Raw genomic sequence first — 27,982 nt, 5'->3', positions numbered from 1 at the left:
TCAGATTGTTGTGTCATTAGTAAAAATAGAAAACGTCAAATGGGTAAACAAACTAGAACAAGTTTCAAGTCCAAGGAATTATCTAGTACTAGACCTCTAGAGCTCATACACAGATTTGTGTGGTCCTACAAGGATTGGAAGTTTGCAAGGTGAGAAATACTTCATGCTTTTGATTGATGACTATTCACGCATGACATGGGTGACTTTTTTAAAAGAAAAATCAGAAGCATTAGAGAAAATTAAAGCTTTTAAAGCTCTATTTGAAAATAAAATAGACATGAAAATAAAATATTTACGTTTTGACAATGGAGGTGAATTTACTTCTAATGAGTTTATCAGTTTTTGTGAGAAAAATGGTATTAAAAGACAATTTTTAGCAACTATAACACCTCAACAAAATGGTGTTGTTGAGAGGAAAAACAGATCAATCCAAGAAATGGCTCGAAGTATGATAAATGAGTCAAAGGTTAGAGACACTTTTTGGAGAGAAGCAGTTCATACTGCTGTCTACATTCAGAACAGAGGAATGATGAGAGCAAAGCACAATAAAAAACCATATGAGATATGGAAAGGTAAGCCTGCTTCTGTAAAGTGCTTTAGAGTTTTTGGTAGTCCTTGCTATATCAAAAGAGAAGAAGACAATCTAGGTAAATTTGATGCTAGGGCAGATGAAGGTATCTTCTTGGGCTATTCCTCTAAAAGTAAGGCTTACAAGTGCTTCAATAAAAGGTTACATAAGATTGTTGAAAGTGTTAATGTAAAAATTCATGAAATTACTAACACTTGTGACAAGTATGAAAATGGTGCTAATAGTGCTCAAAAAGATGAAATAGAGGGTGCTGCTCAACCTTCTTCCCTCATACACAAGCTGGGACAGCAAGTGGTAATGCAAAGAATATTTTAGAAAATGTTCAACTGGAGGTAACAAACTCTTCGTCTTCAAGTATTCAGCTTGGGACAGCAAGCACTCTTTCTGAAAATGAATCTGAATTTGATCTTGGTAAGACTACTTCTAAGACTCTTTATTTGCAAGTTAAAAGATTGGGTTTTTTGCACAAGCCTTCCCTCTCTCATATTTCAGTCTGCTAGGTTGCCTCGAATGCCCAACACAAATCTCACTTTGCCTGCCATCTCTTCATCCACCCCCAACTCCTTCAAATCCTTCATAGATTTGGGTTGCCCATTTAGGAGATCAAAGACATTTTTCATGTACTACTTGTCCCTTCAAGAGTGTTGAACTAGTTACATGACAAGCCTAGAGGGGTGTCCACATAGATAGTTATTGAAACATGGGTCAAGGAGTAGATCTAACCACTTATGTTTAGGTTGAGTTGTAGGAGTGCTTAGGAATAGGAGTGAAGGGATTCCAATTTCTGCTTTAAGAACTCTAGTTACTACTGTGCTACTCCTTGTAATATTCTAATGTCCCCTTTTTGAAATAGGATTTATTAATAAATAATAATGAAATTAAAGTATAAAAGAAAAATAAATATAATATAATAAATTTTATTTAAGTTTAATGAATGGTCAAAAGGCATGGAATGAAGAATTGCGCTCTTTCAAAGACTCCTTCAAAAGGCAAAAATTATGAAGCGTTGTGCTCTTTGAAAGAGTGGTAATTGTGAAGGCTTGGGACGCTTTCAAAGGGTAGAAGTGATGAAGAGTTGTACTCTTTCAAAGAGTGGTAATTGTGAAAGGTTGTGACTCTTTCTAAGGGTGGTAATTGTGAAAGGATGTGACTCTTGCAAAGGGCAGACATGATGAGGAGGTGTGACGCCTTCCTCACATTGGAAGATATAAAGGGGAGAAGGTTTCATTCGAGGAGGACAACCAAGGGAGATCCATTTGGAAAATAATTTATTATTCTCAAAAGGCAGCAATGAAGGGTGGTGACCCTTTTACCAATAAAAGGAGAAATTGTTCCAAGCATTCAAGGATCACTTATCAATCCACAAAAGCAATCATCAATTATGAAATCAAGCAAACAATCAATGAGCAAACCATTCTATCAAATTAGCATTCATTCAATCATCATTCACCAATATATCAAACCAGCATTCATTACATCATCACACATCAATCATCTAATCAACAATCGCTTAATCATCACTCACCAATACCTCAAATCATACAATCAAAGGAATTCATTTACTCAATCAATTATTCATACAAATAACTGTAAATGATATTCAATTTACATTCAATATGCAAGTTATATTCTATCTTATTATTTTGTTTTCTCTATTACTGAATTATTATATAAATCTGATTGTCTTCTTTTATGTGGCAGGAGAGGAGGAGCATTTATAAATTTCAATGTCCATTCTCACACATTTCATTTGGTATATGTAGTGGGCTGGGTACGGTCAAGCGATGCCTTGACTGGCCATGTCTTTTGGACATGGCCGATCAAGACATCACTTGATTGTGCCCCCTCACGATAATGATGCATGGCATTTTATTTACCAACCAGTGCATATATTAAAACACCCGATATAATTATCGGTGGTACATGGTAATATTAACATTATCTTTTACACCCGATATAATCGGTGTATGCCAAACGATGTATCCTTAACACCCGATATAATCAGTGTGAACATAGACTAATCTAAATATCAAACGATAGTTTAACAAATAATCGTTAATTCTTATTTGCAAGAGTTAACTCGATTTGTCAATCGGTGAATATGAATAGATTATCAAATTTGGATACTATGATTAATATAAAGGGAATGTTTATCAATTGAGTGCTTGAGTTTATTCATTTTAATAATTGATATGATAAATGATTGAATGAGAGACTTCATTTATCTCTCATTCAATCATTTATCTTACTGAAGCTATCTATACATTAACAATAACAATAATTCGACAACAATCCATCAATCAAGTTTGAATTGGAGGAGAATTCAGAAATAAACCTGAGTTAGAAATTAAGAACTGCTGTCTTAAATATTAAGGGAAATAATTGGTATGCAATATTATTGTGTTTACTATTTATATATTTATAAATCTTTTAGGAAGATGCAGCAGTACTGGTCTTCCCTCATCAAGCATGCCACTTGTTGTGACCTTTTTCACACATCGCCCCATTGCAAATGGGGACCCTCTGATTTTCCTGCTTTCTAGGGTTTTGTTAGTGTCCTGTGACCTTTTGCTGCAGTTTCACCAAGCCTTGTCCAATTCAAAGCATTTCAGGCCCTGACGATTGAAAGTTAGTTTTTGCAAGTTATGTGATTCTGAAGTGTGAACACCACCAGAGTGCTTAGAAAGGCCAAAGGATGAAGATCGCAATCGATTTGTACGAATTTGGACAACTTTCTATTTTTAGAAAGTTTGCTTTTTTGCTTTTTCCTATTTTTTAGGAAGTTTTGTTTTTGGCATTTTCAGCCCGATCCCCGGTATGGCTATTTTTAGAAATTTTTTCCTATTTTTTAGGGATGTCTGCTTTTTGCTTTTTCGGGATGCAAACCTAGGGTTTACACTTGCACCACTGACCAGCTTCAACCGGAACTCGAAAATTCCAAGTTTTGACTTAAAAAAGCTAAATCCCTAGATTTTAGGCTTTTTGCTTTTTCGGGATGCAAACCTAGGGTTTACACTTACACCACTAACCAGCTTTGATTGGAACTCGAAAATTCCAAGTTTTGCCCTAAAAAAGCTAAATCCCTAGATTTTAGGCTTTTTGCTTTTTCGGGATGCAAACCTAGGGTTTACACTTGCACCACTGACCAGCTTCGACCAGAACTCGAAAATTCCAAGTTTTGACCTAAAAAGAGCTAAATCCCTAGATTTTAGGCTTTTTGCTTTTTCGGACGATCCACTTAAGCATGGATTTCAAATTTCAAGTTAATCCAGTTAAATTTGATTAAGCTGTGAAATTTTGAAATTTTTCTAAAAATCTTCTAAGTCTGGCTAACGAAGGGTTTTTGTAGGTACAAATGAGGCTATCCAGAAGTCCACCATGTGTTGAAGAGGCCATGATGGCCAACACTCTAAAGTCCTCCGCCCATGAGGGGATGTGTTGAAGACCGCCTTGCATGGAGCAACCATCAAAGTCTGCCATGTATGCATTGGAGGTCATGTAGGAGGCACCACCAAAGTCCGCCCAAGGTTGAGAGGCCATGTGGGAGCACTCTCCAAAGTCCGCCAAGGTTGGGAGGCTATGTGGGAGCACTCTCCAAAGTCCGCCCAAGGTTGAGAGGCCATGTGGGACACTCTCCAAAGTCCGCCAAGGTTGGGAGGCTATGTGGGAGCACTCTCCAAAGTCCGCCCAAGGTTGAGAGGCCATGTGGGAGCACTCTCCAAAGTCTGCCTAGTGTTGGGAGCAACCTTCAAAGTCCGTCCAAGGTGGGAGCCTTGCCTAAAGTCCAGCCTAGGAAGTGTCTTCAAAGTCCGCCAAGGTTGGGAGGCTAAGGAGGAGGAGTGATAGAAGTCCGCCCAAGTTGGGGACACCTCCAAAGTCCGCCCAAGGTGGGAGCCGCCACCAAAGTCCGCCCAAGATGGAGGTCATGTAGGAACCCTCTCCCAAGTCCGCCAAGGGTAAAGAGAGCTACGAGGAGAGACTTCCAAAGTCCGCCCCATGCCTTAGCCAAAATCTCACCATGTAGGTGCCAAGTCTAAAGTCTGCCATATGCCTAAGCCATGAAGACCAACACACCAAAGTCCGCCAAAGGTTATGAGGCCATGAAGGAGCAAACGCTAAAGTCCGCCATGCCTTAGCCAAAATTTCGCCTTGAAGAGAGCCATGAGGAGAGGTCTCCAAAGTCTGCCATACCTTGGAAAGTCAAACAAAATCAATAAGATGCCAGTGATGTCACCAAAATCCACTGGAATTTCAAAATTAAATCAAAATGAAGAGAATATCTAAAAATCCTCAAAATAAATCCAAAATGGAAAGTTTTGTTTTTGGAAAAAGAGAATATTGAAGGAATATTGGAAAATTATTGAGATATTAATTCAAAATGGAAAGTTTTTTTGAAAAGGAATATTGGAAAATTATTGAGATATTAATTCAAAATGGAAAGTTTTTTTTGAAAGGGAATATTGGAGAATTGATGAATATCTTCAAACTTAAATCAAAATGGAAAGTTTTTTTAAAAAAAAATTAGAAGTATGAGCTGGATGATTTTAGGGGTTTTACTTGAAGATTTAACCTTGTCTACAAATACTTCATTATCAACTTCATTATTACACCAAGAAGTTCAAAGTTACTAAGGAGAGCTTAGTAAAGTATGTCAGTTTGAAGATCATCTGGAGAAAATTCTAGATATTGCTGGAAGTTGGATAATGTTTTTTGGCAAAAGGTTTATAGATTTCTGGAGAAAGGCAACTAGTACGAGGAAGAATCATCCAAACTTTTTTGAATTTTCTAAATATTTCGGAGAAAATTCTAGCCTTACTTCTATCCAAGCTAGAGGCGAAATTAAAATTGTGAATTTTCTGAATATTTTCCAGAATTTAATAAATGATTTTTTCAAAAATTTTGGAGGAAGAAAATCATTTTTTTTGGCTAAGTATGATTTTTTTTGAAAGTTTTGACACTTGGTGGTAACCACAACCAGCCTTAAGACTGAGGGTTTTAAGGTGAAAATTCGATTTTTATGGCTAAGTATGAGAATAAAAATTTGGAAAATTTTCCAACACTTAGCCATTTTGCAGCCCCGTTATTTTCAAAACTTTGCAAATCATTTAATAACTTTAAAATTTCCATTGTTTGCCTGCAAGCCCTAGACATTATGAAATTCCAGGTAGACAAAGATGCTCCTCCAGAATCGAGGATGACTTCAAAGTGGAAGAACATCAGCGACACCAACCTTGGACACATCAATCTGAGGGAGTTTAAGAAGCGAATGTTTGGTCTGGACAACATTGTGCCTACCACCATTGCGCGAAAAATGATGAAGAGTGGTATCGTGCACGCTGCTGGCTTCCTCCCCACCATGCAGTGCAATGAACTAGTAGTCGAATGTGCCAAACACTACAACCCCATCAGTAAGGACATTGTTGCACCTGATGAAGAGTGTTGGCAAATGTCAGCGATGAGGCCATCAGAGAGGCCTTCAAGATCCCCGAGTACCACAACACAGTATATATGACAAAGAACGAAGCTGACAGTCTGTACCACGACCACCTAGAGGAATATGATGCCATAGTTAACCATTCCTGGCTAGACAAGCCGAGGAAGGGCGCCTCCAAACTCCAGAGAAAGAGCCTAGTGCGAGCATACTTCAAGGAGGACATTGGGGACATGATTGTCCTGCTCAATAGAATAATAGGAAATCCTCAGGGAGCTCCATTCAAACCCTGGATGTATTATTTCATTAATGAAATAATCAATGGAGTAAGGATGATAGACTGTGCCCGGATGATTAGCGACAACCTAGACAGCTAGTTGAGGAACTTGGAGACGAATAGGACTTTCTTCATGAGTTCTTACTTGTTTTATTCATTGGCCAGGACCTATAGATACAAAGGTCTCACTTGCAGAGGAGAAGTTGGGAACCAGGAGAACCAGCTTCCAGTGTATGATTGCTATCCCCAGCTCCACATGGAGGAGAAATTCCATTTTAAAAGAGTGAATGATACCTTCTTGATGCACATCACCCGGACACTTCAAGGTGGCTTGCACCAGAGGCTCTCTCAGGAGTCTATGGACTTCATTGGTCGGTTCGGGTGTTGGTACATACAATATCCAAAATTCACTTACCTCCGAATTCAGGGATTCTCCGGGCCTCCATACAAGCTTCCAGCTTACCCTACCAACCGAGCGGTGTTGCTCGAGGTTGTGAGACAATTGGAGGAGTATATAGTGATTCAAAGGGATAAGCAGAAGAAGGCAGGGACGTCCTCACTTACAATTGGTAATGGGCTGGAAACATGTCCATCATCACAAGCTGCAACCACCGCTGAGAAAGAACTGGCCTGGTATCCCTTCTATCAATACAAGGCAAGAAAAGATTTCGATCCATTCCATAGGATAAAGAAGATCGAAGGAACAACGTTTGAGCACAGACTGGATCTAGAAGACTACTGGGCTAATGCAGCTGATAGTTTCGAGATCCGGAAGAGGTTCTGGTCAAGAATTCCTTTGAGTATGGTGAGAGCAACAGAAGTATTCAGAGTTGCTGATCAGGTAGAAGAAAGCTTAGAACTTCAGCAACCGGACTTTGAAAAGATGAAGAATGAACCCTTAGTCTTAACAGATTGGACAGAGGGAGAGAAATCAGATCTAGCAGACCTCATGAGGTCGGTGGTTGAGTACTCAAGGTGGTGGGCGTCTGAAAAGACAAAACAGTTGAAGGCCAAAGGTGTGACTTTGACTTATGAATTAATGGGAGTAGATGATGTTCTGTCCGTCGACCTTTGTACCTCCGCCGGCGATGTTCAAAATCCAGAAAGTGTTGGGTCTCGAAAGAGGAAGGAGTTGGTTGGAAGCTCCACAAAGGTCACAGGGAAAAGGGTTGTGGGTGAGAGAAGAGAATCCAGCGAGAGTCACTCCATCCTAAGTGTTGCTTCCATTGCGCCTGATCAGAGTGCAACTGGGGAGCAAGAGATGAACATCTGTGTGATTGATGATGAAGTAAGAGTGCTTTCCCAGCCAGTTGAGGAAGTGGTGAAGGAGGTCTTCCAAAATCCAAACAGAGAGCAAATTGAAGCACCTACAATCTTCTTGGATGGCATACCAACAAACTGTTGTGCGTTGCACATGCTCCCTGTCGCCGACAGGGTCCCCCTTCCTGTTTTGAGCTTTTCGTCTTTGCCCTGCTGAGTTTTGCGTAGAGTTTCTCGCGTCTCTTTGAGCGAGTCCGCGACTGACTCGTAAAGTGATTGATGTTAGAGTAATGAGCCGGTGAATCCTCCCGGCTAGTCTAGCTCTCGGGCGTGAACGCCGAGTTTGTTCGAAATTTTGAAAATCGCCTTGGGTAGGCGTAAGGTAGTAGGAATTGGCGAAGCCCGCCAAGCAAGAGTAGTGCGCCTAAAGGTCGCACGAAGACCAAAGTCGCTGTTTTTCGCATAAAGAGCTATGAAGCAAACTGCATAAGGTTTGTCGCCGCGATGTTTATAAGGTTTGAATAAGAGATGATTTTCGCCGGCTGATGAACGATCGGATTGCTTGGCCAAAATGCCTTAGAATTCTGAAACCTTTGAAATCCAATTTGTGGAATCTGGCAAAAGCTGGTCTGAGGTCCGACGTTTCACACACATTTTCAAAATTGCCTAAGGGGGCAAATTTCGGACCCAGAGGCCCAAAGGGGTTAAAATTCCACGAAGTTAAACTTGCTAAAATTGCCCGGGGGGGGCCGGATTTCAGACCCTGGGGCGAAGATTTCAAAGTCTGGTGCTTCCCATTTGGTCCGAAAATAATGTAAAAGCCTTTAAGTGTTGCAAAAGATGGTTCCAAGTCCGAAAATCGCTAAAAAATGTCCAAATTCGGACCCTGGGACGAAGGCTGGAGGGTGTCAAATGCAAAGTATTCCCAAGCGGCCTCTAGGCCCCGAAAACGCCTTGAAACCCCCTATTTTCGGACCCCAGCTCCAAAATTTGAAACATGGCAAACGTAAAGGTTGCGTGCATATAACGTCCAGGTCCAAAGTTCGACAAAAGTGCTTCCACCTCCGAAATTCGCCTTTAGTCTACATTTTCGGACCTTGGGGGACAAAACGAAAACGCGAAATATTTGAAAAGGGACGCACTTGGTCCGAAATTCGCCAAAAGTGCCCCCAACTCCGAAAATCACGAAACGATTACATTTTCGGACCCTTGGGATTTAAAAGAAAATCACAAAATGTTTCAAAAAGGCCTCGAGGTTCGAAAAGCACTTGGAACCTATTTTCGAACCCTAGCTCCGAAATAAGAGACAATAAAGGAAAATCGCGAAAGATGCTTTGGGGTCCGAAAATCATTTAAAATCTTAAAGCCCTCATTTTCAGACCTGGGAGCGAAAATTAGAAAAGGTGAAAGTGTTACAACTTGCTGAAGGAAAATCGTGAAGACGCTCAGGTCCGAAGTTTTTATTTTCGAAGAAGGGCGAATGCTCCGAAGATCGAAAACACCCCAAGGTCCGAAGTTTCGGGCGAGGCATTGAACTCTTGAAGTCGCGAAAATCGCGAAGGGTGGCATAGTTTAAAAGGTTGGCAAACACTCTGAATCCTCCGAAGTTTGTCTAAATTCACGAAATACACTCCATAGCGCCTAGACCTGCAGGAAGGTAGAATCGTGAATTTTCCAAACCGTAGGAGGTGTCAAAGCTCCGAAGTTAGAAGGGGCGAAAGCACGCACATATAGGCATTCAGGTCCGAAGTTTTGAAAACGCAAGGTAGGCCCAAAATTTCCAGAAATCCCCAGAATCGCGAAAGGTGTTGAATCCTCCGAAGTTTGCAAACAAGGAAGTGTTAGGTCCGAAGTTTTCCTCAGGCTCCAAGCTCCAAAATTCACCAGAGGCTTGCAAATCGCGAAATATAAAACGCGAAATTTGCGAAACTTGCAAGGAAGAGAACGCAGTTCAAAATTTGAAAACTCTCCGAGGTCCGAAAATAAGAAGGTAAAACGCTGCATTAACTCTCCTCCTGATCATTTAAACTCAGATTGCCAATTACCCAGGGTAAGAGGAAAAAACCATTTAAAAATGATAAATTCTCTTTTGTCCAGCAACCGCGAAAATTTAAAACAAAGAGATAACCTTTGGAATTCAAACTTTGTAGGATCGTCCGTTCATTTCATGCAACAAGGTTGGGTAATCTCTCGCCATCTGCTCCCATCAGGTAAGTACGCTTTGTCGCGTATGATCATTTGAAAAATGCTTAAATCGAATGGACAAATGCGTGAAATTTGATCACAATGCTTGAATTCTTGAAATCTGCATCTCTTTTGCTTATAAAACGTTGTTCAAAGCTCTCAAAAATTTAGAATTCACTCCTAAGGCTTCACCAGAAATTGCATCTCTTTTCAAACTTAGGAAAATCTCCATGCTTTGCATCTATTGAAAATTAATCCAGAATCCAGAAATGATAAGTATAAATGCGCAGTCAGAAATCTTTATGAATATTCTGGTTTCAAATTGATCAAGCTGTTAGCTAGAAATATTGCTCCATGTCCAAACTAAACTTTAAATTAATCTCGACATTCTGGAGCATTTTGCTATCTAACCCGCATTACTTTTCTTGTATCACCTCGTAATCCGTGTTCGACTGTGCAGGATAAATGCCTAAATCGGCGGTGGAATCATCAAAAACGCCTGCTGCAGCCGAAACCTCACGAGCATCCAAATCAGATATCCCGCGTAAGGTTGAAAAGATGAAGTATCAATATCAGAGGGGAGGATTGAGGGAGTCGAAAGTTCAGAGCGTCTGGTACAACATTGGTGATACTGACCTTGGCCATATCGATATTCAGGACTTTAGGAATCGGGTCTTCTCACCCAACGCATATGGCAGGCCTAGGCAAATGATGGAAAGTGGCATCGCCCAAGTGGCGGGTTTTCCTCCAGCAATACAGAACTATGAATTAGTAGTGGAGGCTGCCCGACATTATGAACCGAATTCCAGACTAGTGCTCCTGGAGAATATGACTATCGCCGACTTCTCCCCTGAGGCTATTGGTGATGCATTTGACATCCCGTTTCCAAACAATCCCACAGCTACAACCATAGACGAAGCACAAGGGGCATATGATATGAATCCGGCCCGATGCAAGGAATTGATCAACGAAGAATGGTTCAAGGAGAAAAGGCCTTCAAGCACCAGAATTGTGAAAAAGACCCCTAGGAGTGATTTTCATAATGAACATGGGGATATGGTCACCTTACTCAGCCGCGTCATGGGACTTCCTAAGTCCAGCTACTTTGAAGAGTGGATGTTCTATTTTACAGAGCAGGTCTTCGTTGGAAAGTCTAAGTTTGACTGGGCCCGGATCATAAGCGATAACATCCACACTCAGCTGATTGAGCTCGAAATGAAGAAGTACTTCACCATGACCTCTTATTTGGTCTATATGTTCGCCAAGAACCAGCCACTGCTAGGATTGATAATGAAAGGTGAAATCGGGAATGGGCCCGGTCAGGTGAAAGTCTATGATTGTTACCCCCAGCTGCACTACCAAGATATAGCTCAGAGGGAAAAGAATAGCCCGGCTTATGCGGTTGGTCAGTATGAACGCGTCAATGACGCCTTCACAATGCGCTTGGTCAGGCTAATGCAGGGAGGATTACACATAAGGCTCTTAGAGCAAGCTACTACTTTTTAGTGCAGAGTTATGGAGCCTGGTTCATTCAGTTCCCAAGGTTTTCCTATATCCGAATAGCTGGCTTCGATGGTGCTCCCCTCCAACTTCCATGGTATCCAACCGACAAAGTAATTCTTACGGAGGTCGCAAGGCAGTCACGCTCGGTCGGCATCTTACTCCGAGAAAGCAAGCAGGCTGGATTCACATTTCCTATGATCATAGGCAACCATGATGTCCATTTGTAGACCCCTACCCTAGTAGAGGAGTCCCTTGCAGAGCTGGCCTCTTATGGCCTACAGGACCATTTCCCAAGAAAATACTTCGATCATGATAATCTAGCAAAAAGAGCCTATGCTCGAAGGTACAGAGCAAAGGAGTCAGTTGAAGACTATTGGAAGAATTGCTCTGATGACTACGAGGTTAGGCGACGGGAATATTCTAGGCTGAGTGTGCAGCAGATGCGACTCTTTGAATACCGTCGGGTCCCAGATCAGCTCACAGACTCAGGGAATTGCCTCCAAGTCCGAGAATTTGAAGCAGTAAGGCATCTCTTGCCAGGCATTGATTGGTCCCAGGACCCAATCACAGATTTCGAGGCCGTCATGGCAGCCCCAGCAAGGTACACAGATCAGTGGTTACATCAGCAGATCGAGAGGCTAGTCCATGAGGGAGTCCAATTCACTTACCATTTAATGGGCAGCCTCGATTCTCAGTCTTCAGAAGATGAAGGAACATTTAGTGCACCCTGGGAAGGAACTGAGAAACCAGAGAAAAGAAAGAAGGCTAAGGCTTGCAGAGGGACTCGGACGTCCAAAAGAACAAGAAGGGAAAAGATTCCTATAAAGAGGCCGGAGGTCACTTCATCTTCAAAAGATCCCAGCTCGTCCGACGATGCTGTAGAATTGGATTGTATACCTACTTCGCCTTCCCAGAGCGACATCGATGCATTTGAAGCCAATGATCCTCCTGTGCTTGATGTGCTAGACACTGAGCTAAGAGCCCTCGAGTTGACCGAACTGGGTAACCAAATAGAAGAAGGAGAAATTCCATCCACCTAGGGGGTCAAAGTGCATGAACCTACTCAACAGAGCCGTCACGAGTTGCTGCTCCACCATACAGCCAAAGATGACTCCACCGTCGAGGGAGAAAAAAGGATAGACGAGACTCATGAGCTTGAGAGAACTGAAGAGCAACCTTCACATGAAGATGTCAGGCAGTTGTTCAGCGAAATAGGGGAGAATTCGGTTGCAAGCAAAGAGGTTCACACTCTTTTACTCCTCCGGTGGTAGGGCAACTGCGAATCTATGGTCAGTCGGTTGAGAACGTAGGAGAACAGAATGCTGACTTGACCTTATCATCAACCCAAACGGTGCCTCAAGAGTGGCTGATTGCCAGAGCTCAGCGCAAGGCCGCCACCAAACCACCCATTGATCTAGAGGATATCTTCTCATGTATAGATCAAGCAAAAGCTAAAGGGAAGAAGAAGCCCAAGGCATATTCTAGAGTGACCAAAGACGAACAAAGGAACTGCACTCTTCATATTGCCACCCCGCCCGTAGACAAGCCAGCAGATCAGATAACACTGGCAAATTATAGCATCACAACTGCCCCCATCGGACGAGCTACCAAAGAGCAAGAAAAGGAAGAATTTAAGGATTCAGTGTAGAATATACTCAGGCAGCTCAAAGAGATCACAGTGGAAAAGGACATGTATCGGGCCCGTGCTGAGCAAGCCGAAGGATACATCGATCAGCTCCTAAGGCCATTGCACAATCCCTCCGAATTCCATATTCCCCCGATGGCGTTGGCTCAAAGGACCACAACTGAATTTGAAGGAGTTCGGGACACCGCAAAAGCCGTCAGGGAATGGATGCAAGACATCAAGAAAAAGGGAGAGCAGATCCTTAAGGAGGTGAAAGAAATGGCCCTTCATCGAGAGCTCACTCTAGTCAAGTTATTGGAGGTAAAGAAGGAATCCCTTCACATGCACGAAGTGGCAGCCACTACCCTTCCCCTCATGAGAGCTCTTTTCTGGACACATGCGCAAATTCCCACATTGTCCGCCATCCTAGATCCTCATAGCATTAGTGTTCTCAAGGAGTGGTACTGGACCATCACCATGAAGAACGACACCAAAGGAATTATTGACAAAGAAAGTGACGCATGTGAAGCAATTCTGGGAAACATGCAAGAACTAGGTAAGACCATCCTCCGATCAATGGTTTCAGGATGGATAAACGACCTATCCGATAATGCAATCCAGCCGGACTGGGAAGAAAGATTGGGGACGGATAAGATTTCCTATTCCGCTAAGGACTTGAGTTTTGCTGGTCAGTTCCATTCAGACATATTATGCTTTGAGCATAATCGCTCTAACTGGAAGGACAGTTTAAAGCACGTGGACCAGTATCTCGAGGGCATGCAGTACAAAATTCGCCATCCTCCCATGCCTCCATTCAGTCTGCTCTTCCAGTTGTGTATCAAGTTCCAGGAATACGTTCGCGAGGAACGGGCAGCAGGTTGTGATTTATGGCGGGAATACCTGCATGGCGAGGATCAATTTCTAGAAAAGGAGTGTGAGACCGAAATAGAGAAAGTAATTTCTCAAAAGTGCTTTTTTCCCTCCAAGTCTTAAAAGTGCACTTTTGTACAAAAAGGTGACAGTTGACTTTTGGTCAACAAATGTAAAGCTTTATTTGATGCACCTTTTTGGATTATTTCAAATTGTTGTAATTATCCCCTTTTGGGTAGTTATTGCCTATTTTGGGGTGGTTGTTGATATTTGCCTCCCATTTATGTGTATGGGTAGCCATGCTTTATGGATGAATCAGGGCCACTTGTTTAGATTAAATCTAGGCCATTCATCCTTTTGAAGCCTATTTAAGGGACTGGTTTTCCCTCTTTTTGTAAGAAGTTCTTGGATTGTTGCGAAAGCTCTGGAGAAATTTACAGGAATTAATGCAAAGAATTAAGACTGTTTTCAAGTTTCTTTGTGAGTGCATGGTCTCCTTCTTCACTTAATTTAGCAATCTTTCAGTTATGTCTATTTATTTTACATAGCATTTTTCAATCAAGCATTTGATAGAATCCTTACAGTCCATACCATTAGTGAACGGCTGATTGCTTTTCTTTCTGCATGGTTAATCTGGACCTTTTCATGCTTAGTTCGGTTATCAAATACATACTATGAATGTAGAAGTTCTAATATCGTACTTGATAATATGAAAATCTAGTTTCGCCTTCGAAGATTGCACTGGATTTATAAAACATTGTGTTTGAGTAGCTGGTGATGTTTAATCTAGTTTCCTGGAGACGTCTGTCTACTTGACTGAATTTGCTATCTTAGTTAGAATTTACAGTTCATGTCTTTCTCTCCCTCTCTATCCTTCCCTCCTTTTTCCCGCTTTTATTCAGAAAATCTGCAGTCCTATCAAAAACAGTATCAAATTAACTGAAATCAACCGATGGAAAGATCGTAAAAGTTCCAGGGAACTTATCTATAAATTACCCAGTTTAACGTAAGTCCCCCTTGTGTTTCTAGCATAAACACATCAAGCCATTAAAAAATCCCGCAGTCAAGACCTGACAAAAGAAACCTTGAGGTTGTCCCCTTTGATCAAATATAAAAAATAGCATTAGTGACTTCCTTATCTCAAGAGAGGATAGGATAATCAGTTGGCTATTCTATTCTGCGTTGGCCATATGGAGTTTGCAGCAATGCGATTCCAGACACGTCAACAGAATTGGTGCTAGAAGGAGGGCCTAATGTTTTAACTACTAAATCAAGATCACATCAGCCTGCATTTGTAAAGAGTAACAGAATTAGCTTTTACCCTCTTTCGCGCACAGCAGAAACGATACTAGGAAGACAGCTCAGGATGCAGTATGGTGTTGCTGCATGAATTCCCACTTAACCTTCCCCTTGAACAGCCAGATCAGGGACTAAACCAGTCATATATTGCAGATCAGTTATGATCCCTGGCTTGGAAGTCAGAAGCAGATCATCCCCTTTTCAGACGAGTAAGTCGCACTATCAACCAGGAAGAGCAAAAGGGTTTGCAAATAGAGATTGTGATCAGGGAAAATCTAGAAAGGCAACGGATTGCTGCCCTTCGCAAGCAAGTTCTTAAGGAAATCCGACTGTTTTCTTTCTGGTCCACTAATATGGTTAACCATGGGTCTACCTGTTAATCCCCTTCAGCCAGAAAGAGACCCTCAACCAGTGATACAACCAGATTTGGATTTCAGCGACGAGCAAGAAAACCTTATTACAGAATTATATAGCTTGGCTTGGTCAGTAAAAAGGAATTATTCGGATTGGTCCCGAATGTGTATGATCCTTGAAGAAGAACAAGAGATTGCTGACCGTATTGACGAACAAAATCAGAGAGATCAGGAAGAGGCTAACCTAGCTCTCGCCAAATCCACAAAATTGACATCGAGAATAACTCATGCTGGAACGAATTGTATCTTTCTCTCCAGAGAGATTCGAAAGAGTCCAAAGATCAAGCCCCGAGCGGGAAAGATTCGCTTGTTTTCAGTTCTATAGACGCAAGAGTTATCGCCGGGCTTTAGATCCTAGCGAGTCCAGCTCTGCAAATCAGCAGTTTGCTGTTCCAGCAAGTTCCGTTTTTACAACTCCAACGGTTGCAACTCCAGTTCCTATTGTAACTCAGATAAATCAGCCACAGATGGCGCACAATCCACCTACTCCAAATGGTGCCACATGGTTGGTAGATAATCCGTCGCCGCTAATTTTTACAGCTTACCATGATATGCCCAAGAGCCCGGACAGGTTCTGTTCCATTTTTCATCCAAATGACCCGAATAGGACAGCGAAAGAGCATATCAAAATATTTGAAGATGCGTTACACAATAGACAAATTGAGTATGCCGATGTTGCATGTAGACTTTTCCCTTATTCATTAGGGGAAGATGCATTTTATTGGTTTATCCATTTGCCAGTATCCTCTATTGACTCTTGGGAGAAGCTGAAAATAGCTTTCACAGGAAAGTATGGTATCCCTATAACCCCTACGGAACTATACAAGCAATTTGTAGAAGTCAAGAGACAAGGACATGAGCCTATCAGTTCCTTCAATAATAGGTTCCATAAAGCCTTTTTTCGATTGCAAGATTCGTATGTGGTAAGTGATGCTTCGGCAAGGGAAATCTATTATTCAGCTTTGGATTATTTGACAGCTATGTTTGTCCGACAGTCACACCCCGCACCGACCACATTAACTGAAGCCTATGCCAAGGCTATGGAAATCAGTAAGGGACTAGGCCAGAACATTGCCGGACCCTTGATGCAATTAGGACCCCCTGCTGCGTCTAGCCAAGTTCAAGAAATCAGCCAGGCTTTGGCTCACCAAACGCCCATTCTGAACCCGATTCCACAACTGGCGTATCAGCCTCAACAATCTACCAATCAGTTGGTGCTTCATCCAGGACCACCTATATCCCAAATCCCTCCTAGACAACCCATATATCTGCAAAATACCATGGTGTCATCTAGAACCCAAGAGGAGAAGGATGAAATGTGGGAGCTGACTGACCAAATGAAGAAGCTTTCCTTTGAAGTCACTTATTTGTGAAACCAGAATAATCAATTGCAGAGTAGTCAGAGGAACCAGTAACAGGGTTAGCACCAAGGTCAATACCAAAACCAAGGGTATCAAAGACCCACGAGGACATGGAACACCCGTTCCAACAATGGAGGAGTGGCTACTCCACTTGATAATCCGCCAGCATCAGAAAGCAGGCCAACGGACAGGGTATTTTTGGCAGAGGCAACACTTTCTAATTGGTGCCAGCTGCACAATACCAACCAACACCCAGAGTTACAATGCAACGAATTTCAGGTTGCGGCCAATATATTCCAGCGGGAAGTGGAGAACACAATGCCTCAGCTAATGCTTCCTCCTCCCTCCGGATTTGAAATAGTGCCGTCACCAAGGTATGATACTGCACTTGTCCTAGAAACTTACATTCCCCTGTTCTTCTTCCCTAATCAGGATGAAAATGAGGTGGCCGACCCGAATCAGCCCGCAGATGTAAATGCATTTTAGCAATACCAGCGCGGAAATCGGGGATATTACAACAATAATAACCAGAACAGCAGTAGCGGTCCTTACACTACTTCCACACCTCCCAAGGACATCCAAGTTCCTCCAGATCAGAATGCCAGCAATAACCCGAATTACCCTAAGGCATCGTAGCAGTATGCGAGCCAAGGTCAGTTGCAGAAAGCACAACCCCCTCCGAGAATACTTACTCCACAGAATCAGTCGACTGCCGCCACGAATCAGGGCTCCAGTGATAAGCCATCCAGCAATATAGAGATTACTAAGCTAGGCCAATTGGTGGCAGATGAGTTCAAAAAGATCAAAGTCAGCTTATCCCTTGCTGAACTGATGAAAGTCTCCGAAGTTAGAGATGTAGTCTTGGGTAGCCTTAGGGAACCCTCGCTAGTTCAGTCCAAAGGAACCGACGAGCACTCCGGACAGAGAATATTGCAAGGACAACCCCAGAAGACCAATAATGAGATAAGAGGACCAACAAACCCTAGGGGTGCAACAGTAAATTATGCTGCACCACCTGAGTTCTCAAATGATCAGCCTATGGAGATTGGCTTTGGAGTGCGTGCACGAGGAAGAACTCAAGACATCTCAATCATGAACAATGATACCTTACCATCAGAGCCTACTATTAGCTTGTTCACCGAAAAGCTAGAACCCCTGTCTTTCCTATTAACTCTCAGAATCTTTGGTAAGAACTTGCACAACTGTCTAATTGACTCGGGAGCTTCAGCTAATGTTATGCCTCTATCAGTGTGCAGTGCTTTAGGCCTAACTCCCACCAAGACTAACCGAAAGGTTACTCAATTGGACAAATCTGAAGTAACTGTAGTAGGGGAATTAAGCAACATACACATGCAATTGACAGCAGATCCACGTATTCAGATGTACATTGATATCCAAGTAGTGGACATCCCGGGAGCCTATGGCATGCTGCTTAGTCGAGATTGGACCCGCGTCCTTAACGGCTGGCTGCATTCTAGTTTCACTCATATGTGGCTACCATGGAAAGGGGTAGCAAACCAGATCCGGATTGAGTCCGAACCCCGGCTCAAACTGATGATTACGGAATACAATCAAGCCAATGAGACCCTATTCTTAGAGTCAGACATGGGCACATACAGGGAAGACATCGGTTCAATAAACGAAGTTTTATTGGTACAATGCTCAAATCCAGTCCAAAATTTGGAAGGAATTGCAGAGAGTTATGATAAAGAGACCCCGTCGCCGGAAGAAGATGAGTTATTCAACAGCCTTAAGGAATTTTTCTGCAAATATAAAGGACAGGTGTCCCGTCTCAACCATCAAGATTCTATTAAGGATTTGCTCCTAACCAGCTGGTGCAGAGTTCACAATGCCGCCCATTCAGAAATAACTTGTTCATTATGCAGAACAGCATTGAATCAGGCATGGGAGAGACATTCAGAGGTTCTGCAAACCCACACTCTCAGGCCGAAAGACACCACATTCCCGGAGCTCCTTGAAAGGAGGCCCCCCGAGCAAGAAAAGTATGAAATAATAGGCCCAACAACCGCAACGAACAAGGTTACCAGCCCAAATCAGACTTGGACCCTAAGGTTCGATGGTTCAAAGTCCAAGCGAGGAGCTGGAGCAGGGGTGGAACTGATAAGCCCTACCGGTGAGACCTATTTGGCCTCCTACCGACTACAGTTTCACTGCACCAACAATATAGTAGAATATGAATTGTTGATTCATGGTTTGCTACTAGCCATCAAGAAAGGAGCCCAAATCCTACATTGTCTCGAAGACTCCAAAGTGGTAGTCCGGCAGGTACGAAAACAATATACCTGCCATGACAAAAGACTCAGCGTCTACCGCAACCGCGTGTGGGATATAATAGAGAGTTTTGATGCTTTCAACATCAAAACCATATTCAGATCACAGAACCAGGTTGCTGATTCATTAGCACAGGCCGCAAGTACGCTTGAGCCACTATCAATGCAAAGTTTAAAGAGATTTTCAGTGGAGTTAACATCAGTCCCATGAATCTCGGACAATGTCACTAATTTCCAGGTGTTCGATGATGATAAGCACATCATTGACTTCATTACAAGCTCAGATGTGTTTGCAACACAAATTATTGACGAGGAAGAACCTCAAGAAGCCGAGATCGACATAGGAGGAGTCTTGAATCTCAGAACAAATACCATTCCTAGAGGTATGGTACAGTTGGAGAGGATTTTCGACTGGGACCAGCTCAAGTCTCACAAGGAAGGTACTTCCGAAGGAGGCACCTGCGATAAAATCAACGTCGGCACAAGAAAATCAAAAGAACGTGTTGATTGGCAAGGTATGTACATCCCAGGAAAGAGACGGAATAATAAAAAATATGATGGAATTCCCAGATATCATTGCTTGGGGGTATTATGAGGATCTCAAAACTTATGACACTTCAGTGATAACTCATACCATACCCCTTAAGCCAGACTCAAAACCTTTTAGGCAGAGGCAGCGTCTAGTGAATGCCCTCCTTGAACCATTGATATATCAAGAAGTGAAGAAGTTGTTGGCTGCCCACATCATCTTTCCAGTGCGACATTCTACCTGGGTCGCTAACCTAGTTCCCGTAAGGAAGAAGAGCGGTGAAATCAGATTGTGCGTCGACTTTCGCAATCTAAATAGAGCATCAGAAAAAGATAATTACCCTCTACCCTCTCTTGATGAGGTCTTGCAAATGGTCAATGGATCCCAGATGATGTCTTTCCTAGATGGTTACTCTGGGTACAACCAAGTAATGGTCGAGTATGAAGACCGACTCAAGACTGCATTCACCACCAAGTGGGGAATATTTGCTTATCGAAGAATGCCTTTTGGTTTGATCAACGCAAGAGCTACATTTCAGCGCTCCATGGACATCGCATTCAAAGATCTTGTAGGCTGCTACATCATTATTTATATGGACGACTTGACCGTTTTCTCCAAGCAAAGGGCAGATCATGTGAGTGACCTACGAAAAGTTTTTCAGCGCTATCGTCAATTCGGGATATCTCTAAATCCCGAAAAATGTATGTTTGGCGTGACCGAAGGTAAGCTCCTTAGCCATGTTCTCTCAGAAAAGGGCATATCAATCGACCCTGATAGGATCAAAGCCATACTGCAGATCAATCTCCCCGCAAGCAAAAAAGAACTTAAGTCATATTTCGGGAAGATAAATTTTCTCAAACTGGGTTTGCTGAAATAGTTCGCCCTCTCAATGATATGCTAAAATAGTTCGCCCTCTCAACGATATGCTAAAATAGTTCGCCCTCTCAACCATATGACTCCTTAGGACACCATATGACCCATAAAGACACCATATGGTGTCCTAAGGGGTCATAGGACACCCTATGACCCCTCAGGACACAATATGATCCCTAACAATACCTAAGGGGTCATATGGTGTCCTAGGGGTTCATGGTGACCTTGAGAATTGAGAGAGACAATAAGAGAGTAAGGAATATATATGAGAGAGTCATATGGTGTTTTATGACCCTTTAGAACACCATATGACCCCTAACTACACCATATGGTGTCCTAAGGGGTCATATGGTTTCCTAAGGGGTCATATGATGTCCTAAGGGGTCATATGATGTCCTAAGGGGTCATATGGTGTTCGATGACCCCTTAGGACACCACATGACCCCACATGACCCCACATGACACCATATGACCCCTAATGACACCATATAGGGTCATATGGTGTTCTATGACCCCTTAAGACACTATATGACCCCTAACATTATCATATGGTGTCCTAAGGGGTCACATGGTGTCCTAAGGGATCATAGGACACCATATGACCCCTAACATCATCATATGGTGTCGTTAGGGGCATATGGTGTCCTAAGGGGTCATATGGTATTCTATGACCCATTAGGACACCATATGACCCCTAACAACACCATATGGTGTCGTTAAGGGTCATATGGTGTCCTAAGGGATCATAAGGTGTCCTAAGGGGTTATATGATGTTTTGTGACCCCTTAGGACACTATCTGACCCTTTAGCACACCATATGACCTCTAAGAAGACTATATGGTGTCCTAAGGGGTCATATGGTGTTGTTAGGGGTCATATGGTGTCCTAAGGGGTCATATGGTGTTCTATGACCCCTTAGGACACCATATGACCCCTAATGACACCATATGACCCCTAATGACACCATATGGTGTCTTAAGGGTTAATTTGACATCATTAGAGGTCATATAGTGTCCTAAGGAGTCATATGGTGTTCTATGAACCCTTAGGACACCATATGATCCCTTAGGACACAATATGGTGTCGTGATGGGTCATATGGTGTTGTATGGGGTCATATGGTGTCCTGAGGGCTCATATGGCATCCCAAGGGGTCATAGAACACCATATGACCCCTTAGGACACCATATGTTATCATTAGGGGTCATATGGTGTCCCAAGGGGTCATAGAACACCATATAACCTCTTAGGACACTATATGGTGGCGTTAGGAATTATATGGTGTATGGGGTCATATGGTGTCCTAAGGGGTCATACAATACCATATGACCCCTTAGGACACTATATGACCCCTTAGGACACCATATGACATATCCTAAGGGTTCATAGGTGTCTCAAGGGGTCATAGAACACAATATGACCCCTAAGGACACAATATGACCCCTTAGGACACCATATGGTGTTTTTAGGGGTCATATGGTATCCTAAGGGGTCATAGAACATCATATGACCCCTTAGGACATATTATGACCCCTAATGACACCATATGACTCCTAACGACACCATATACCCCTCAGGACACCATATGGTGGTCTTAGGGGTCACATGGTGTCCTAAGGGGTCATAGAACACCATATAATCCCTTATGACACCACATGACCCCTAACGACACCATATGACCCCTAACGACACCATTTAGTGTCATATGGTGTCCTAAGGGGTCATATGACATCCTAATGGGTCATAGAATACCATATGACCGCTTAGGACACCATATGACCCCTAACGACACCATATGACCCCTAACGACACGATATGGTGTCTTAAGAGGTCATATGGTGTCCTGAGGGGTCATACGGTGTTATGTGACCCCCTAGGACACCATATGACCCCTTTTAACATCCTAGTACATGACATGACCACTTGTGACACCATATGACCCCTCAAGACACAATATGGTGTCCTAAGGGGTCATATGGTGTCGTTAGGGATCATATGGTGTCTTAAGGGGTCATATGGTATTCTATGACCCATTTGGGCACCATATAACCCCTTAGGACATCATATGAACCCTAACGACACCATGTGGCCCCTTAGGCACCATATGACCCCTAATGACACTATATGGTATCGTTATGGGGCATATGGTGTCATAAGGGGTCATAGAATACCATATGACCCCTTAGGACACTATATGGTAATATTAGGGGTCATATGGTGTCCATAGGGGTCATATGGTATCCTAACGGGTCATATGATGTCCATAGGGGTCATACAACACCAAATGACTCCTTAGGACGCCATATGACCCCTTAGGACACCATATGGTGTCGTTAGGGCTCATATGGTGTTCTAAGAGATCATATGGTATCCTAAGGGGTCATAGAACACCATATGACCCATAGTGACACAGTATGACCCCTTAGGAGACCATATGCCTTGTAACTACACCATATGTTGTCCTAAGAGGTCATATGGTTTCCTAAGATAGATAGTAATGGTTTCCTAAAGGGTTATATGGCCCTCCATGCTCCTGCACATACCCAGATGGGTTATATGGAGATATAAGATACCTAGAGGGGGAGAGAGGCGTGAGAGACCTAGATAGGGTGAGAGAGAGAGAGAGAGGGTTGAGATAGATGGAGGGGGGGTAGAGAGAGGTTGGTAATGAGATATGGATGGAGATGTAGAGAGGTGGAGAGGGAATGAGGGAGAAACCTATAGTGTTCGAGAGGGTGTGATAGAAAGCTGATGATGTAGAAGATAAAGAGAGAATAAGAATTAGTAGGGAAGGGAGAGAGAGATGGGATAAGGACGGAGAGGGAGATAGAGAGGGAGAGAGGAAGAAAATAATAGAGATGCATATAAATGGGAGGGAGGGATAAGAGGAGAGATGAAAGAATAAAGAGAGAGAAGAGTATGAGGGGTTCGAGGGAGAGGTAGACATGGAGGGACTACAAGACCTAGGGAAGGAGATGATGCAGAGGTGGGGGGAAAGCAAGAAGAGGATGAGAGAGTTAAAAAATAAATAGGGGTAAATGGGGAGGGAGATATAGGGGAAGAGAGAGGGAGAGAACTATATTGGGAAAGAGAGATGAGAGACCTAGATGACAAGAGAGAGGAATGAGATAGATAGAGGAGGGGAGAGAGAGGTGAGTAATGAGACATGATGCAGAGGTAGATAGGTGGAGAAGAAGGAAGTGGTAAACCTAGAGAGGTGAGAGAGAGTTGATGACCTAGAATGTAGAGAGAGAGGATAAAAGAGGAAGAGAGAATAAAAGAGGAAGAGAGAATTAAAAAGTGGGGGAGAGATATATATGGGGGTATGTATGGATGGGGAGGTAGAGAGGGAGAGGGGAAGAAATGAAGGGAGAGACCTAGAGAAGGGAGGGAGGGAGAATAGAAGAGATAGAAGAACAAAGAGAGGAGTAAGAGGGGATGGATGGAGAGGTAGACATGGAGAGAGTGAGATACCTATGGAAAGAGGAGATGAAGAGGTTAGGGGAGGAAGAGAAAAGGATGGAGTTCATAAAGGGATAGGGTTAAGGAGGAGGGAAAGAGAGGTAGAGAGGGACATGGAGAACTATAGAGGGGGCATATAGATAGGTGAGAGACCTAGATGGCCAGAGAGGAGTGAGATAGATAGAGGGGGATAAAGAGAGGTGGGTAACGCGACCTATATGCAAAGGTAGATAGGTGGAGAGGAAGGGAGGGAGAAACATACAGAGGGGAGATAGGGTGGGATGGAGAGGTAATGACATAGACAATGAAGATAGAGAATAAGAGAGGAAGAGAGAAGACGAGAGAGTGGGAGAGGGAGATAGAGAGGGAGAGAGGAAGAAAGGAAGGTAGAGACCTGGAGAGGGGAGGGAGGGAGAATAGAAGAGATAGAAGAACAAAGAGATGAGTAAGAGGAGATGGATAGAGAGGTAGACATGGAGGGATTGTGAGACCTAGAGAATGAGGAGATAGAAAGGTTTGGAGAGAGAGAGAGATAAGAGAGGGAGAGAGTTCATAAATAGATAGAGGTAAGGAGAAGGGAGAGAAAGGTGGAGAGGGGGGGAGAGAACTAGAGGGTGGACAATTAGATAAGTGAGAAACCTAGAGGGGGAGAGAAAGGTGGGTAATAATATAGGGAGGGAGAGACAGTGAGGTGAATAGTGAGGGAGGGACAACCCTAGATATGGGGAGAGAGAGGATAAAAGGGATAGGTAGTGACCAAGAGAAAGGAGTGGGAGGGGAGAGAAACAATAAGAGAGTGAGAGAGAAGAGAGAGGGAGAGAGTCAAGGATAAAGAAGCGAGTGAGACAAGAGAGGGAGAGAGATAGGTATAGAGTTTGGGGAAGATAAAGAGAGTGAGATATATAGCTAAAGAATGCTAATGGGATCATGTTGATTACTGAAATTTGACATGTCGATTATTGAAACTTGACTAAGTCTGAAATTTTATATGATCCTCTAAAAGCTAGAATCTACATTATAAGTCCTATAGAGCTATACTTCAATTTTATATTTCATGTATATATTCTCCTTCGGGGGTGGATTTAACATGTGTCAAGATTGAAAAATCTAAACACTCACAAAACCTTCACATTGGACAATGCAGAACATTTGGCCCTCGCCAAATGCAAAAAATTGACTTTTCACATTTGGCGAGCACCAAATTTGGCGTGCGCCAAATGTGAAAATTCAAATTTTGCATTTGGCGAGCGCCAAATGTGAAAATTCAGAATTTTCCATTTGGTGCGGGGCAAGCGTCATATTTGACGCTCGCCAAATGGTTTGCTTGGGAGAATACCAACCCTTTGGGTTGGATTTGCCTTGGGCATCCAACCCGTAGGTTTGGACGACCTTTTCATGCCAATGACGCATTTTTATGAAAAAGTAAGAAGTGGCACCTTTTTGGTACCACAACTTGGTGCACTTACCCTCAACACTTAGTTAGAATTAACTTAGATTTGCTTTCATTGTTGTTAATTTGATTGAAGGATTGGATAAGTGTCAATTGATGGCGTATCTCCGCTCATACTTGTGGTGTATGGATGATTTCCATCTCACCGTGTAAAGTTAGTCTGAGCCCATCCCCTGTGCATCCCAACATCTCGATCATAAGCACAACCCATTGAAGATTGCACCGGCCTTGTGTAGTTGTCCCTAGTGTGGCGAAGCAAGGCTTGGTTTCTTGAGAGCACCCAGTTGATACTGTCTCCGAAATTCGTAGGATTAGATTATCCTTCCTAAACCCTATCCCTTTTTTGATTTCTTTTGAAAGTCTAAATCCCAGAAAATTCCCCCCAAAAAAGAAGAGCCTAAAATTGCTAAATCCATCTAAGTCCAGCAGTTCAAGATACTTGTCAAACGTAAGTCCCCCTTGAAATTTCAGCATACACTACCCAAGAAGCTATTCCACTAAAGTCGCTTGTTCGCACATATAGACCTTGGAATCAGTAGTGATTTTTCAGGAGAGGATAGAATACCTTCGGGTATCCTATTCTAATGTTTGGTAGATGATAAAACAGACACCAACACCACTCTAAGTTGGATGGACTGGAGGTCTTGCCATGCTTGTGGGCTGAGGGGCCAAATGACTCAGAGGCTCATTTCGTGCCATTGGGCTTGGTGGAGGAGGACAGCGTCCTTGCATTCTTTTAAGCTTTTCCATCAGATTCCTAATATGGCTGGCTATTGGAAATAAGCTATGAAATGGCTACACATGAATTTAGTATATTTTGTTTTGAATAGAGATTATTTGTATATGATCATGGATCCTTGATATTTATTAATTATGATTTTTCTCTAAATTGAATTGCAATTATGTAATTTCATTATAGAATACTATTTGTAAATAAATAGTATTATTGGATGCATTATTTTTGGGCAAAATTAGGTGTATTCAACATGTACTTATCAAACATTCACAGATTGAGAGCATTATTGTTGTGTGTATTGTGTAGCCTTCATTAACTTGAATATGATATGTTTTCATTTTGTTGTTGACCCAAACAAGTAAGGTTTTTATGGGATAGACTGGCAATTTTTCAGGTTGTTGGAGATATCACACAGAAAGATTGTTTGCTTCCTGAGTACTTTCAAGGGGTTAAAAAGGTCATCAATGCAATATCTGTTATTGTTGGACCAAAGGAAGGTGACACACCTGACAGAGCAAAATATAAACAAGTATGGTGCACACATTGTTGATTTCAGCTGAATTATGAGTCATTACCATTGTAGTGCCCAAAGATAAATAATTGAATTGTGGGGTCATACGTATTATTTATGTTTAGTAGAAAATCCTGTAATTTGGTATGAAGTTTCAAATGGAAATTCTAAAATGGGGTGTAATGTATCGATCTCTTTCTAATTTTGGCACTGATCTTTTGCAATCAATATCTAGCTCTCAAGATTGGTTCAAGTTCATGATAGTTGAAAATATATACTAGAAGGTTGAATGTGATTTGTAGCTTCTCATGTTCTTTGGGTTTGGCTGCAGGGAATCAAGTTCTTTGAACCTGAGGTATGAATTACCCTTCTTCCATACTTATTTGCAGTTAAATAAGCCTGCAGTTTGGTGGAATCCATACTTCAACTGTATACAGTACTACAACAATTTAGAAATACAGTTATTTATAATTCAGTCCCTTCAATTACTTTGTTAACTTTGAGATAGTAAAATTTATTTCTAATAGTTGCATAAAATAGAACTAATTTTTCCATTGCTGCTGTCTTCTCCTTAAAGTAGATAAAAGGCGATTCCCCAGAGATGGTGGAATATGTTGGGATGAAAAACTTGATCAATGCAGTAAGAGATAATGTTGGTCTTCGAGATGGAAAAGTCCTATTTGGTTTCCAAGGTGCTTTTTATTGTTATTTCATGTAAAACTTCTTGTGCATATTATGCATGTGGTTAATAAATATTTGAAGCGATCTAATTTATATGATGGATATAGGCTATTTCAAGTTACACTTTGTAAAGAATCAGTCTCAAATACCAATAATTAATTAGCATGGGAAAGAAAAATAGGAGCATTTCAAGCTTCAATGTAGAATCTCAACTGCTAATATGCAAGGAGGGAAAAAAGTACCTTCTACCATGCTTGTAGAAGGAGATGCAATTTTTGTAGTTTTTCCTTTCATGAAATTGATGTGGTAAGGATTGTTCGTAATATATTTTGTAAGCTAAATTTAGGCTTAGTTAGCATAAATGTTTTCTACTCAATTATGTATTATTCACTTGTTGGCTTCAAGTAGTTAGTTGTTAGTAGTTTTTAATAGTTGCGTCTGTTTGGCAACTATAAGGTGCTTTTTATAGATTTTGCATGGTCAAGGAAAGGTGGTCTGAACCTTGGTTGATCATGCTTTATCTACTTTTGCAAAAACTTCATGTGAATAAAGATGTATTGTTATTACTCTATCTAGAATGCATTGTTATCATTGTATTTTATTTCAAATTTTACAAGTTTTATTAGGTTGGAGAACAAA

At 42.1% G+C, this 27,982-nt stretch overlaps 1 protein-coding gene across 2 annotated transcripts in view; it reads left to right on the top strand.

Moving 5' to 3' along the window:
- LOC131062702 (protein HIGH CHLOROPHYLL FLUORESCENCE PHENOTYPE 173, chloroplastic) overlaps positions 1 to 27,982 on the top strand; it is a 200,517-nt gene that overhangs the window by 48,280 nt on the left and 124,255 nt on the right. For both annotated transcript variants that reach the window (XM_057996403.2, XM_057996404.2), the window contains exons 5-7: positions 26,546 to 26,680; positions 26,994 to 27,017; positions 27,243 to 27,354. In XM_057996403.2, coding sequence (XP_057852386.1) covers positions 26,546 to 26,680; positions 26,994 to 27,017; positions 27,243 to 27,354 — 271 coding nt within the window. The remainder of the gene's footprint in view (positions 1 to 26,545; positions 26,681 to 26,993; positions 27,018 to 27,242; positions 27,355 to 27,982) is intronic.

This window comes from Cryptomeria japonica, chromosome 3 (assembly GCF_030272615.1).
Source record: "Cryptomeria japonica chromosome 3, Sugi_1.0, whole genome shotgun sequence".
NCBI classification, from domain to species: Eukaryota; Viridiplantae; Streptophyta; class Pinopsida; order Cupressales; family Cupressaceae; genus Cryptomeria; species Cryptomeria japonica.
Note: the sequence above shows the minus strand (reverse complement) of the source record. Positions and strands in the feature narration are given on the sequence as shown.